The sequence below is a fragment of the Dysidea avara genome, chromosome 11 (genome assembly GCF_963678975.1).
Source record: "Dysidea avara chromosome 11, odDysAvar1.4, whole genome shotgun sequence".
NCBI lineage: Eukaryota > Metazoa > Porifera > Demospongiae > Dictyoceratida > Dysideidae > Dysidea > Dysidea avara.
This window is the reverse complement of record NC_089282.1, coordinates 20,227,113-20,243,115: the sequence shown is the minus strand read 5'-3', so window position 1 is coordinate 20,243,115 and position 16,003 is coordinate 20,227,113. Positions and strand designations below refer to the sequence as shown.

At 38.3% G+C, this 16,003-nt stretch overlaps 1 protein-coding gene across 2 annotated transcripts; it reads right to left on the bottom strand.

Annotated features, from left to right (window-relative positions):
• Positions 1 to 374: 374 nt before the first annotated feature.
• LOC136238475 (uncharacterized) lies at positions 375 to 15,543 on the bottom strand. Of its 2 annotated transcripts, none has more exons than XM_066029004.1 (11): positions 15,350 to 15,543; positions 13,524 to 13,639; positions 13,324 to 13,475; positions 3,786 to 3,950; positions 3,561 to 3,684; positions 3,386 to 3,508; positions 2,974 to 3,088; positions 2,847 to 2,918; positions 2,751 to 2,799; positions 2,643 to 2,697; positions 375 to 734 (listed from the first exon to the last, which is right to left on the bottom strand). In XM_066029004.1, exons 1-11 carry the CDS (start codon positions 15,473 to 15,475, stop codon positions 617 to 619), a joined length of 1,215 nt encoding a protein of 404 aa, XP_065885076.1. In that variant the 5' UTR covers positions 15,476 to 15,543; the 3' UTR covers positions 375 to 616. The 2 variants fall into 2 exon arrangements, with proteins under 2 accessions (XP_065885076.1, XP_065885077.1); XM_066029005.1 differs by lacking the exon at positions 15,350 to 15,543 and adding an exon at positions 15,022 to 15,173.
• Positions 15,544 to 16,003: the final 460 nt, after the last annotated feature.

The window sequence follows — 16,003 nt, the reverse complement described above, 5'->3', positions numbered from 1 at the left end:
ACCAGTATTGAAGCTGACATAGTTCAGAATATTGAACTTATCTGTAGGAGTTTTAAGTGATTTGATGAAAAAGAGGGTGTCAGATATTTCATAAATATACATCAATGGCAACATACCTAGTTGGGTCAATCTAGTCCTGTAGTCTGAAGTGTAATCGGAGCAGTATAGCAATTTAGATCTCACTAATGATATTTATAGGGATTTTCTAACCTGCTGGCAATGACAATAACTACCCATCACCAACCATATCTCCTTATCTATAAGCTTGCTACACTGCTCCTCTGAAGAATACTGTGACTGCTCTATTAGAGTATTTAGATCTGACTGCTCTATTAGAGTGTATCGATCTTTTAAACAGGTATTCAGGGGGCCCTTCATGGGGCCTCCTGGGGCCCCTTTCAGGCTGGGGCCTGGGGCAAAATGCCCCAGTTGCCCCCCCCCTGTGGGCGGCCCTGATACTATGCGTACATGTAGTATTAACTATAAAACACATTAATAATATGCTTGTTGTACTGCAGCTACAAACAATAACTAAATAGTGAGCAAACAGGCTGCTACATATTGTCTGTCTTGTCATTTCATTGTCTATATGTTTCTAAGATATTTTGTTGTCAAGTTAAAGATGATTCTGTATCACAGAAATTATTTTCTTGGCAGCAAAACGAAGGGTATCAACATTGTAAAATGCGAAGCAGATGCGGAAACAATTCTTAAAGTTTCCGCTTGCTGAAAATCTATGGAAAAGTATTTCATGGTTTAAATTACAGTGAAATCTCTCAGCATTCAATTTGAACAATGTCTACCCTATGTAAGACTATGACTGTCAAACAACAAAAAAAATGTTTGAGTAAATTAAGCCTTATGCAAGAGATTCCACTGTAATTTTAACATCCATATTTGGGAGCCACTGCTCTCCTGATTTACTAGCTTGACCATGGATTGGGAATGATAAACAGCATTTAACACTATTATAGCTTTTACTGAGCAAATTTTGGACTGATTGCGCTGATGTAAGCTAACTAGCATTCCATTACCAACAAGACAATTTTAGACATAGACCTATATGTACAAACAAATTGTAAAGCTTCATTTGAAGAGTAAGATACCGCATAAAAGTCTTTTATTAATGTCTAGTGAGCTCCAATCCATGGGAATAACATACTCAACATACAAGAATACACTATATGTAAAACTAGGACATAATTACATATTTCATTATAATATTATTTGACTTCATAAACCATACACAAACCATAGTGCACATAATACTTGCCTAGGCAGTCAATGTGGCATTAACATTGATTTTAGTGAGCATTTATTACAATAATCTAAGGTCGTCATACAGCTAGGGGGACAACAACACCATAAAAAGCTTAGAATTATCCTCGACTGGCTTAGTTCTTTAGTTGACAAAAAGGTAAATCCAAATTAGTACATAGGCTATAAATCTACAATGCACACTTGTTGTGACTTGTAAGTGCTAACAAAAGTATTTGTTATTGTTAACTATATATATATATAGCTAGTAGCTACTTTTAATAAAACACAAAGTTTACAAATTTAAGAAATTATGTATAAAATACTAAACCATTTTGCAAGAATGAATTGCAGAAACTGTTCTCAAAATATTTACAGAATAAATTTAGTTGTGAGTATAAGCCAAACGTTTACATATATTGGTATTATCCTCCTGTACCATTACATATCATTATTTAATAAAAACATCAGCAAATATGGAAAGATATCAATTATTCCCTTCTGTGACTAAAGGTGCCCTTTTGTGCATCGTATGATATGCAGGTGCATCGTAACAAAATTTTAAGACTTATGTAGCATGCTCAATGGTCTTGGGTATTCTCCAGTTTTTAAAACTACTCTCTGAGTTTTGTTTGAAAATGTACCTGAAAGTTGTATTTGACTACACGACTACACTATTAGAGTAGATGACTGCTCTTTTAGAATATCTCGATCTTAAATATGGAGAGATAAGTCCCTATAAAATTACAGTGGAGGGACTCTTATCTAGTCCCCCCCCCCCCCCCCCCCCATTGCCAATGACGATTCATTAGATTTAGCAGTTTCAAGTATTCACCTGATCATAGCTTGCCATTGGCTAACACTGTGCCACTAAATTTCACCACAACTATAGCCATAGTATTATATATATCTTTTTTTATAGCAGAGCAATATCTCCCGATTTGTGGACTTTTGGTACTTATAGGAGCAAGAAATGGACAGAGTGAAACAAATAGTACAAAGCACGGCAGACCTAAGCTACATAGTTTAGGGCCAGTGGAGGCTCTCTGTTTACTGAGGGCAATTTTAAAATTACCAGTAGACATCTAACAATAGGGACAAAGCCAGAGTCATCTGAAAGAAGCATATTTTGTGGATGAATTCAGTGTACTAGGCTTACCCTGTAGTGTTAGAGAGTGATAGCCATCAGTGAAAACTAGTAGTGTAAAATTATAAAAATTTACTTGATTTTTATACAAAAAGGGTACCATTGTATAAATATGACCACTAGAAGTATTTAAAAATGGCAATAAAAGGGCTGAAATTCTATGAAATTTGAAATAGTTATGTGATTCCAATTGCCAATGTTTTTACATAAATACAATATTTATAGTTAATTTCCTTACTTATTTCCTGGGCGAAAACTGATTTTGAACTTTCTAAAACACTCGTCCATTACATCTATATTGTTACCACAATACAATAGTTTATATAATATGCTATTACATACATACCTTGAGCATTCATTCCTTCTGGAAGAGTCACCCACACATAATATCCACCCTATTGTATTAGTAGTATAGATGATTTTGTATGCAACATTGACGAACCATAGGTTGGCTAAAATGTACTTCTTTAGGCATTTCCTTCTCAAAAACATCTGATATAGCTCTGGACTGCAACTAAATCACAGTCATTAGAGTAAAGCCATATTATTACATACTTGTGTTTTCTTACTTCATTTAATGTGCGATATTCTTTGATAACGTCATCCAGATGGCCTTGTGAAATAACACTGGCCATAAAGCCAGACATCATGTGGTTGAAACAGCCTGAACCAACAGCTATACCACTAAAGGGATAAAATGTTTACACTGAATGGTGGTGAATTGTGAGTGCGCACATGCACACACATATGCACGCATGCATGCACACACACGCACGCACGCACGCACGCACGCACGCACGCACGCACGCACGCACGCACGCACGCACTCACTCACTCACTCACTCACTCACTCACTCACTCACTCACACACACACACACACACACACACACACACACACACACACACACACACACACACACACACACACACACACACACACACACACACACACACACACACACACACACACACACACACACCTTGAAGCTACCAATTTCAGTATTTTATAAGGAGCTTCTATCCATCCTAGTCTCACTGCAGGAGAAAACGCTTTGGAGAAAGAGCAATTGGACACCACGCTACCAACATAATTTGGGTCAGTCCTATTCACACTGGTGTTAAACAATTTTCTTGTGTGAAATTTAATGTGATTACTTGATGTCGTAGGAGTAGAGTCTTGTTGGTGGCTTGTCAGTAAAATACAACAGGTTGTAGACATCATCACACACTATCAGTAGGTTGTGTCTCCTGGCTGTTGCTATGATCTGTTTGCAGCGTTCTAGAAAACAATCAGAATTCAGGACGACAAAACAGTTAGATCATTATAAAAAGTCTTACATGTGACACGCTACACGGCATGGCTTTAATAAAAATTCTTACCAGGGCTCAAACATTTTCCAGTTGGATTATGAAATGTTGGGATCAGGTATATCATTCCTCTGTATGGCTTTGTCTCGGTTAGTGGACGAGTAGCATGTGTGGCATTGTGTTGGACGATTGCCTCTTCCAGGGCTGATGGTATTATACCCTCCTCATCAGTAGACACTATTAAAGAAGAGTTAAGATCATCAATAGTGTAAATATTACAATGGCATTATTACACCTACCCACACACATGATAGAACACTAGACAAGAACAGTTAATGAGAGACATTTCTGTGTAGACCTGTTGTTGTATATGGCTAGTTAGTTGATGCTGCAAGACAGATATTATATTGTTTAATTATGAAAATGACAATCTAACAAAACCTTTTGAATGCTACAGCTATACGATTAGAATTGAAAGACTTGAAGCAAAGGCGTGCATGTGGGTGAAATGCTAGGCATTTATTCACATTAAAAAAGATCAAACTTCTGTCATGGCTACAGGGTAAACTGAGTATGGGAATAACTTGAAATTTGGTGTGTACATAGGCAGATAATCGTAGCAGTGCCCTTTGATGGTTTGAAAAATATAGTTACAGTTACAAAGTTATAAAACAAAGTGTAAAATTGTGGAATCTGGATACTCTATTAGAGCAGTCACCATGGGATGAAAAATGTGCACTAAAAATGTCCCAATAAAACCTTACCACAGTTTGAACCAGGGACCTCCATACCTAACACCTGCATCCTTAACCACTGAACTGCTGTTGTCTTGGCTGCAATCATTTCACTTGATTTATACTAGTTTAGATCTGCTTATAAATATCAACACAAAAACAGCCAAGCTGTGAAAAAATGGTGCAGCCTTAAAATGCCTGGGTGAAAAAAGTTATAAAATTAAAGGTGGCAGCCAAGAAATGGCTGCAATGATGTTAATGCTAACAAATTTTAACAATGCACACAGCCATTATTAAATTTATTAACATTATCATCATTGCTGCCATTTCCTGGCTGCCACCTTTGATTTTATAACTTTTTTCACCCAGGCGTTTTTTAAGGCAACCCAAAGTCAGCCATAGTCTGGTTTTGGGGCATTATAAAATACAAAAAAAAGTGAAATCTACACAAAACAGTCAAGTTGTGAAAAAATGGTACATTTACTTACATATCTATACAGACACAATGATGATTATTGAACTTATAAATGTATTGTATACATTGCATGCTTTAGTTCAATATTTGGTAATATCAAACAGTATGGCAATACTGTTTAAGTAGGATCTCCCAAAAAGTTACGTGTTTCGCCTAAAATGCCGCCTTTAAAAATCATCCTAGAAACATCTTACACAATGAAAATCACCTTATTAGTCCATCTAATATCAAATACAGCATTAAAAACAAGAAAATACAGGTGGCCGGTTATAAAATTTTAAAAAAATCACCGAAATTTGAATTTTTGTCTGACTGTCAGCCTGACTTTCTACTACAGTCACAAGGCCGGAGGCCAAACAAAGCAGCGCATGGCCACCATTTTGCACTACAATAACAAACTCACTAGTGGGATGAGTTCTGACGAGTGTATGCCCTCTGCGCCTTGTCCTTCCTTTTATCTTCAATCAGGCTGTCTTTGTCCTTCTTCTTGCACCATATTGAGGCGATAATTTTCCCTATCAACACTTTCCTTGAGCAACATATTTAGATGCCGCAAACCAATTTTTATTTAAGCGCTTACGCTTGGTAGGGACCAGTAACTTTACGATAGGTTTAATCTAATCCAAAACAGCCAAGCTGTAAAAAAAGAGTGCGGCCCTGAGAAAGGCTATGGTGAAAAAAGATGTGAAATCCAAGGTGGCGGCCAAGAAATGGCTGTGATGGTAGGTTAATGGTAAAAATTTTAATAACAACAATTCAGGTGAATTTGGTGCCGCTTGGTCTTGGCACAAAATTCACCTGAATTGTTGTTATTAAAATTTTTACGATTAACCTACCATCACAGCCATTTCTTGGCCGCCACCTTGGATTTCACATCTTTTTTCACCATAGCCTTTCTCAGGGCCGCACTCTTTTTTTACAGCTTGGCTGTTTTGGATTAGATTTCACTTCTTTTTGTATTTGTATACCCCAAAGCCGGCCATAGGCCGGCTTTAGGGCTTTTTAATGTGCCATTTTTTCTTTACTACAGGAAGAAGAAAAGATGAAGCAGGGTGATTTCTTTGTAGCTGACCTCTCTGCAAGGTGATCCTTCTAGCTGATCTCTCTACCAGATGACTTGTTTGTAGCTGAACTCTCTACAGGGTGATTTGTTTGTAGCTGAACTCTCTACAAGGTAACTTCTTCTAACTGATCTTTCTACAGGGTGATTTGTTTGTAGCTGAATTCTCTACAGGGCAATTTGTTTGCAGCTGAACTCTGTACATGGTAGTTTCTTTGTAGCTGAACTCTCTACAATGTAACTTCTTCTAGCTGAACTCTCTACAGGGTGACTTGTTTCTAGCTGATCTCTCTACAGGGTGACTTGTTTCTAGCTGAACTCTCTACAGGGTGATTTGTTTGTAGCTGAACTCTCTGCAAGGTAACTTCTTCTAGCTGATCTTTCTACAAGGTGATTTGTCTGTAGCTGAATTCTCTACAGGGCAATTTGTTTGCAGCTGAACTCTCTACATGGTAGATTCTTTGTAGCTGAACTCTCTACAATGTAACTTCTTCTAGCTGAACTCTCTACAGGGTGACTTGTTTGTAGCTGAACTCTCTACAAGGTAACTTCTTCTAGCTGATCTTTCTACAGGGTGATTTGTTTGTAGCTGAATTCTCTACAGGGCGATTTGTTTGCTGCTGAACTCTCTACATGGTAGTTTCTTTGTAGCTGAACTCTCTACAATGTAACTTCTTCTAGCTGAACTCTCTACGGTTGACTTGTTTCTAGCTGATCTCTCTACAGGGTGACTTGTTTCTAGCTGAACTCTCTACAGGGTGATTTGTTTGTAGCTGAACTCTCTACAATGTAACTTCTTCTAGCTGAACTCTCTACAGGGTGACTTGTTTCTAGCTGATCTCTCTACAATGTAACTTCTTCTAGCTGATCTTTCTACAAGGTGATTTGTCTGTAGCTAAATTCTCTACAGGGAAATTTGTTTGCTGCTGAACTCTCTACGTGGTAGTTTCTTTGTAGCTGAACTCTCTACAATGTAACTTCTTCTAGCTGAACTCTCTACAGGGTGACTTGTTTCTAGCTGATCTCTCTACATGGTAGTTTCTTTGTAACTGAACTCTCTACAATGTAACTTCTTCCAGCTGAACTCTCTACAGGGTGATTTGTTTGTAGCTGAACACTCTACAAGGTAACTTCTTCTAGCTGAACTCTCTACAGGGTGACTTGTTTGTAGCTGAACCCTCTACAGGGTGATTTGTTTGTAGCTGAACTCTCTACAAGGTAACTTCTTCTAGCTGATCTTTCTACAAGGTGATTTGTCTGTAGCTGAATTCTCTACAGGGCAATTTGCTTGCTGCTGAACTCTCTACGTGGTAGTTTCTTTGTAGCTGAACTCTCTACAATGTAACTTCTTCTAGCTGAACTCTCTACGGGTGACTTGTTTCTAGCTGATCTCTCTACAGGGTGACTTGTTTCTAGCTGATCTTTCTACAGGGTGATTTGTTTGTAGCTGAATTCTCTACAGGGCAATTTGTTTGCAGCTGAACTCTCTACATGGTAGTTTCTTTGTAACTGAACTCTCTACAATGTAACTTCTTCTAGCTGAACTCTCTACAGGATGACTTGTTTCTAGCTGATCTCTGTACAGGGTGACTTGTTCCTAGCTGAACTCTCTACAGGTGATTTGTTTGCAGCTGAACTCTCTTACATGGTGGTTTCTTTGTAGCTGAACTCTCTACAAAGTGACTTCTTCTAGCTGATCTATCTACAGGATGACTTGTTTCTAACTGAACTCTCTACAGTGTGATCTGTTCATAGCGGAACTTTCTGCTGGGTGATTTGTTTGCAGCTAAACTCTTTGTATGATTGTTTCTTCGTAACTGAACTCTCTACAAGATAACTTCTTGTAGTTGATCTCTGTACAGGATGACTTGTTTCTAACTGAACTCTCTACATGCAGTGTGATCTGTTCATAGCGGAACTTTCTACTGGGTGATTTGATTGCAGCTAAACTCTTTGCATGATTGTTTCTTTGTAATTGAACTCTATACAAGGTAACTTCTTCTAGCTGATCTCTCTACAGGGCAATTTGTTTGTAGCTGAATTCTCTACAGGGTGATTTATTTGAGCTGAACTCTCCACATGATGGCTTCTTTGTAGCTGAACTCTCTATTAGGTACCTTCTTCTAGCTGATCTGACTACAGGGTGACTTGTTTGTAGCTGAATTCCCTACAGAATAACTTGCAATGTAATATAACTGAGTAAATTATACATGCAGCTGAATGCTTTATTAGGGTGACTGTTCTATTAGAGTATCTCGATCTCGCATTTGCTGCACGTAGTTGCCTTTCGAATCATAACTCAGTGATTTATAATGCGATTCTTCTGTACTACTGCAAGAACTTTCTATGATGATTATTCCAGCTACATACTGGTTTTCAGCTCGTTGCTCTAAGCGGTTTGCCTGGTAGACACGAAAACTAATAGTTTTTTTATTCATAAAAATCGATCGCGTAATTTTGACACAGGTTGGGTTTTGTGTCATATCTCCATGGTCTTTATCCCGATTCTTTTCAAACCACAAAAAGGCACTCCTACGATGGTTGCTCCATCTACATATCAATTTGCAACTGATTCCTCCAAGGGGTTTACCCTGTAGGCGTGACAGACCTTCGACCTTATTTTACGCAAATAATCGGTCATAACTCCCTGAATGTTCATCGGATTCCTACCAAAGTTGGTATGGAGATCCGCCTTAATGAGCCCTTTAAGTGTGACAAATTTCAGCCCAATCCGAGCACGCATTCGTGTTTTATGGCGAATTTTGCGAAGTGTGCGAAATGAAGAAGATGAAGAAGAAAAAAACGAAGAAATTAAAACGAAATTTTCTTCGCTCGTATCTCGGAAATGGCTGGAGCGATGTTCTTCAAATTTGGCATGTAGACTCCCCTAACTGGACGGCACGTCTCTAGCAAATTTGGTTCCAATCGGATAAGGAATCACAGAGCTACATAGGTGTGAAAATTGCGTTTTCTTTCTTCCTGTTAATATACTCACGGTGTGGCGCGCCGGCTTCTTGGGCCGCACGATACACTATCGCGTGTCTTGATACCATGACTATTAATGTGATCTTGCCAGGTTGATTAATAATGATCAAGAACGGCCTGAGACCACACCTTGTAACAATTTATTTACTCAATCATGATGACATGTCCTGTTATTAATGGTCTCACTGTATTTGTAATGCTAAAATATGCCACACACCCTGGTGAAAGGCTGACTCGAGATACTCTAATATAGCAGTTACCCTAATAGCAGTCACCCTAATAGCAGTCACCCTAATAGCAGTCACCCTAATAGCAGTCACCCTAATAGCAGTCACCCTAATAGCAGTCACCCTAATAGCAGTCACCCTAATAGCAGTCACCCATGTATGCTATAACAAAAAAAACCAAACAAAACTAGCATATTAATTTAAAAATGAAGTTGGGATCAAAGTGATAAAAAGTAGTGAAACAAGAGGTGAATGATGGTATTACAGCATAGCTTGGTGGGAAGATCCCTACTTTGGCATTGAACAAAATCATTGTTATATGGGTCACTGAACTATGCTGTAATACCATCATTCATCTCTTATTTCACTACTTTTTATCAATTGGATCTGTATTTCATTTAATTTTTAATATACTATTATTGTAATACTCTAATAGAGTGCACATTTTTGAGGACTTCAAATAGAACATACACAGAATGTTCTAGAACTTTCATTGGTAGATTTATTGCGTGGTTTACTTCGATACTTGGTAATACTCTAATAAAATGCAGATTTTTGAGGACTTCTACATAGAATGTTCTAGAACAATCTAGAACTTTCATTGGTAGAGTTTTACTTCAAAATATGTATTGTATTACTCCAATAGCATGATTAAGTCATGCATTGTGGGACACACCCATTTTATGGTATCACGTAAAACAAAGCTCTATAGACATGTACTGAAACTTATTTCAGGTGTGCACTTCCAGAGCCACTATTCCTACATTCTACCGTGTATTTCAATAAACTTTCGTATGGATGTAGCCAAGTCTTTAGGCTACTTTGTCATGAAAACCATTTGTGAATAGCTTCAATGAAACGGGACTTATGGCAGTTGATAATGGGGTAAGGCAACTGCGTCAGCAATTGGCACTATATTTAAAGAAACTGACAGCCACAACAGCAATTATCCAATATCTACAGTGCCAAAACACTTCAACAAAATACAACAAACCACTAGATATGCTTTAGAATCCCAGCAGGTAGAGGGCATGTGCTGAATTTCTAATCCTTTTCCTTCTTATCAGCTTTGTAAGTTCTTTCACTAAGAATAAGAGTGATACCTGAGTACGAAGAATGTACATCCCCCCCTGGCCCTTAGTCTTACAAACATGTTCTTCAGTGGTCTTATTGATCTTGTAGCATCGTTTTCATCACTATAAACTGCCATAAGCCTGGTTTAGTTGTAGTGATACATGAACAGCTTTCACGATGAAGTAGCCCAATGACTTGGCTATATCCACACAAAATTTTATTGAAATATACAGTAGAATGCAGAAATAATGGCTCTGGAAGTGTGCGCCTGTAGTATTTTCTATGGAGTTTATTTTATGTGATATAATAAATGGGTGTGTTCCATAGTGCGTGATGCAATCATGCAACTTCGCTATAGAGTGCAGATTTTTTGAGGACTTCTAATAGAACATACACAGAATGTTCTAGTACTTCTATTGGTAGATCTATGAAATCAGATTTAAACTAGAATTTTTATTTTTAAAGCAGAAATTAAGGGAGGTGATCAGCCAAGATAGCAGTGGTTCAGTGGTTAAGGATGCGAGTGTTAAGTATGGAAGTCCCTGGTTCGAATTCCGGTAGCTAAGTTTTTTCAACATTTTTTGCACACCTATTTACAACACGGTGACTGCTCTATTACAGCATCTCAATCCCATGATTTTACACTTGTTTGATCTTTGCTTTATAATTTTGTACTGTAACTCTTAGACTATTGCTTTTTAAACCATCAAAAGGCACTGCTATGATGATCAGCCTATGTACACACCAATTTTGAAGTTATCACCATACTTGGTTTAAAAGTCCTCAAAAATATATCTACAATAACATTGCCAAATATTAAGTAAAGCATGCAGTAGATCTATCAATGGAAGTTCTAGATTGTTCTAGAACATCAAGACACACAGTAGTTTGTCGTTTGGCCAAGAAAGCTGGTGCGCCACACCGTAAGTATATTTACAGGAAGAAAAAATGTGACTTTCACACATACGTAGCTCCATGCTCCCTTCTCGAATTGGAATCATTTTTATACTGCAAACGCCCTCCACCTTCAGCACCCCACATACCAAGTTTGAGCAACACTGCCTGACGCAATTGTGAGATATGAGGTTTTCCATTATGTTTCGTTGTCGGCTATGTTCAACCCGTTACACACTACTATGAACCAAGAACTGTTCGAAAAGCACCTCTGCAATCAAAGTAGCCACTATGAAAAATACGGACAATTTCCGTTATGAAGGGAAGTCATCACATGCTACCGCTAAATCGACACTTTCCGCTGTCACCAATTAAAGATGAATGGGACACAAAGGAGGACACTGGTAAGTCCATGAAGAATGCACGTACATGCTGCGGTATGCCAACCTCTCGGGCCAAAGCGACGTTGAGCAGTGAAAAAATCAAGCCCATAGCCTTAGCCGTTTTTGAGTTACGCTTGTCTGAAGAAATCAGTTAGTCAGTTACTCAGTCAGTCAGTAGATAATTCCATTAAATAAATTATTTTTAAAAATCCGTATCAACTTGTTGAAGGCATTTCGGGTTGATCTGAAGGCTCGTTTGGGCTTAGTTTTGCCTAACCAATACTGCCTCATCGTTGTCTAGGAAAAGTAATGGCGTGATGTTTTTTATGGATCACACCCACACCTTTGTGGTCCCTACTATACAGTACTATTGTACTGCATGATTACAAAAGTAATCTAAAAAAAACTCTGCAATATAATACTTCCATTAAATCAAACCTGATATTATAGCCATTTTGATACAGATCAGTGGGGTAGTACACTCAGTGTTGGGACAGTTACTTTTAAAATGTAACTCGATACATATTACACAACTGAACTATTTAGTTACAGTTACAAATTACCCATACAATAAAGTAACTATTATATATTATATTACTTTGTGTCCACAGCCTTAAGTTGTCATATGTGAAACTACCACTTTATCTTGTGACATGATTGCGTTGTTAGACAACGTGCAAATCTTGGTTATAAGCAAGAATCTGGTGAATAAGCTTCATTCAGTATAGGCTTTGTTACTTCATAGTGGCTAGGCGTTACTCAGTGGATTACTAACAAGATTAGTAACTTCGTTACTTATAATAATATTATTACATAATATTAGACTTGTTACAGTAACTTCATTACTTAGGTAACGCGTTACATTTGCAAGTTAAATAACTTGAGTTATATTACCTGTTTTTACAGCATATTTCATTATATTACTTCGTTACCACAAAAGTAATAATTATCACGTAACGCGTTACCCCCAATACTGAGTACACTGCTATTAATACCTGCTTGTGTCAGTCCGTTATCATCATAATAAGTGCCATGCTAGTAAAACTTGTGACAACAGGCTGGAAATCATACTCTAGCATAAAAGGTGCAGGATTTGCTTTGAAAAATCAAGATACTCTAATAGAACAGTCACTGCAAAATCCTAACCAATACAGTAAAATATCTACCAATCCGATACCAAAGCCAACTGAAGGATCTAAGTTAATACTGATAATTGCTCTATAGTTTTGTGCTTACTTGTTCATGGCCATATAAAGTTGTATTATAGTGCCTGTATATTTGCAATAGTGTTTCATAACAAAGTAACTACCTCCAAGTTAAGTATACATGATTATACTATTATTACATCTGTATACATAATAAGAACAATGATTTGTGTAAAAACAAATGTTTATGGTTGGCTTTGGGGTATATATTTAAAACACAAAAAGAAGTGAAATTCATGCAAAACAGCCAAGCTCTACAAAAGGGTGTGGCCTTCAAAAAAGCCTGGGTGAAAAAGCTGTGAAATCAAAGGCGGCAGTCATGAAATTGCCAATGAATTTTAATAATGCACAAAACCATTATTAAAATTCAACATCATTGCAGCCATTTCATGGCCACCACCTTTGATTTCACAACTTTTTTCACCCAGGTGTTTTAAGGCCGCATCATTTTTTCACAGTTTGGTTGTTTTAGTGTGGATATAATGAGATAGTAAACACTACAACTCTCTCAGTACACTAAGTCACTCATAGCAACTTCACTATTAAATTTCTCTTAGTACAACAATAACCTACCACACTTCGTAGACAACTTGCAGGTCTCCAGCACACTAAACACCAAGAAATATGTCGGGTCCTCAATATACACTACATCTCCAGCTTCAAACAGGACATCTCCCAATAAACTAAGCCCAAATGTTGATCCAGCAGTAACATACAACTCATCACTGCATAGAAAGAGAGAAATGGATATCAGTTGAATTACTATAACTAACGCTAGAACTTGGCTTTGGTACTGCCTTGAAAGGAAGTCTGCCAACACCTGCCTGAAGTGTTCGTTTCCATTCTCTGGACCATAATTCATGAAGTTACTTATCACTTCTGAATGATTCTACAAAAGAAAATGGACAGCTTGTGTATATATTCTAGTTATGGGTATGCTCATTGCAGACATGCATATAGCTAGCCACAGGCCTATGTTGGTTATAGGTATGTACTTATTTCACTGTAATTGCACTTAATTCACTGAAATTATTGTAGCAAAAACTGTCTTCATGTCTATACACACCAATACGAGAGGAAAACTTATGGGTGCAATATATATGGGTGCTGGAGAAGTGTGTATGTTTTTTTATGTGCTTACATAACTACATACATACCTCTATTGGATATTATGTAAAACCGATCCAAATCACACATCAAACCAACACCACAGTGGGTAGCTACTACTAGTTTTGACCCTCAGTACTACTCAAACTGGTTTTAAAAGAGAGTCTTTTTTGGGTGGTCTGCAGAACTCGAATGGCGGTTTCAGGCCTAGTGAAGAGCCTGGCTTGGCATGAATCAGTGGTTTACTGGTGGATGGCCTGATAATATTGGCCTGCTGATTTTGCTGCTTATCAGAAGCCAGCACAGCCCTGTAATCTCATGTGTGGACTTCAATCGTGGTCTGCCTCCATTTTTGAAGTCTATCTCTTGTCCACCCACCCCTTTGTGAGCACTTCTGATACTACTTCGCTCATCCAGATTTTCTATCTTATTTGGTGGGAAGCTCTACAAGCAGCCACAAGTGGTCTGAAATAGATTGATGCATCTCCTGTGTAAATTTCATATGCATGCTTGCTATCCTCGGCAAGTTATGCTGACTTGATAAATTCTTTATAACCATTTACCTCAAAACTTCTAATGTGTGATTTGGATTCTGTGTTCTGTAGGTTCTGTTTCAGTAGCTCTGTAGGTGTAGGAAAAGGCTAAACCCATTTTATAGAACATCTTAGCATAGAGTAGAGTGTGGTGGATGGTAGTGCCAACTTGGGCCGGTTCTTCTTTCTTAAAAAAAAAAAATAAATAAATTAAAAAAAAAAAATGTGTGATTTGGAACGTTTTTCCAAAATACAATCATTGAACACTTGTTTTGTGACAAAGGAAGCGAACCACAAATGCGGCACCTATCCCATAATCATAGACATCTGATACTTTGGGAGGAGCCTGGTGGTTTAACACATGATAGCTAGGTAGCTACAAGGCGTTAGGTGCCAATTAACTCGATACTTGTGTGATAGTTGACTTGCACGCGTGAAGCAACTGTTGCTAGGCAGACATGTTTCGGGACAACTTTCTATGGCGCATATTGGGTCAGAATGAAGGTAACGAGATTTATTCACTAAGCGCTGGGTATAGTGGCACTGGGAAGCGGGGCTGGTTTCGAAATAGAAGATCTTATCATTGGCTTCGTGAAATAGGTGGCTAATTAAATTTCGATACATTACTCACCAATTCTAACTTCGTCGTCTTTTTTAACGAGCTGTGTGGTATTTACAACACAACTCAACACTGATTCGCTTCATTACAGCCTGTACCAAATCCTGAGAAAGCGCTTTTCAGCCAAAACACTGTCCCGAAACATGGCCCACAGCTACGGTTGCTTAGCAATTACGATGATTTACGTCACGCTGCAATTGTGCATTTGCATGCAGTGACCTCTGCGAGACCGCTTAGTGCGCTGTCTACTTTCATTTGTCCGGAACCTCCACCATGCACTGAGGGAGTGCAAAACACTTGGACTGTGTCACTCGCTGTAGCTATAGCTATATTAACTCACCATACAGTGGGAAGAAGCAATGTCAAAAACCTTGGCTGCCTTTTCTAACGCATGAGGTCCCGGCCAGCCTTTACCAAGATTTACTTCATCTGGGTTGGGAAGAAAGTTCGTTGATAGATCCGCCATGACGATTTGTTACTTTCCAAGCTACAGTACTTGCTTTCGTAATCGCCCTAGAGGAGTCACCTTCTCAATAGAGCCGCATACAATTGGGCCTGCGCTAATTGCTACACAAAGGTCACCTCTCTGGTCACCTTACTATCTAACAATCCAAACATACGGTATCTGCTCTAAATAGCTCGCAAGTTGGAATGACATGATAGCTATTTGCAAAGATAAAACAATTAGGTGCAGGGGCGGATCTAGGATTTATAAAGGGGGGGGGGGGGGGGGGTGGGCTAACTCAAGGTACTAATCTCTTGGGTAGAGATGTGCGAAGCATGCTGGAACTAGGGGGGCCTGGGGGCATGCCCCCTCAGGAAATTTTGAAAAATAGATGCTAAAATACTGCAATTTAGAGACATCTCCACATAAAATTCATAATATTTTCTGCCTACATGTAGATATTTTATATACTGGTAGTCTGAAGTATTTTGCTAATGGAAACGTTTGGGTAGGTACAGACAACCAAGTACATGATGCACCCCTCTCACA

Coding starts and splice junctions, on each gene's coding strand:
- LOC136238475 (XM_066029004.1), bottom strand. CDS start 15,475: ATGGCGGATCTATCAACGAACTTTCTTCCCAACCCAGATGAAGTAAAT. Junction 3,509..3,560: donor CTCTACTCCTACGACATCAA/GTAATCACATTA, acceptor CAGTGTGAATAG/GACTGACCCAAATTATGTTG. Junction 2,919..2,973: donor AATATCGCACATTAAATGAA/GTAAGAAAACAC, acceptor ACTGTGATTTAG/TTGCAGTCCAGAGCTATATC.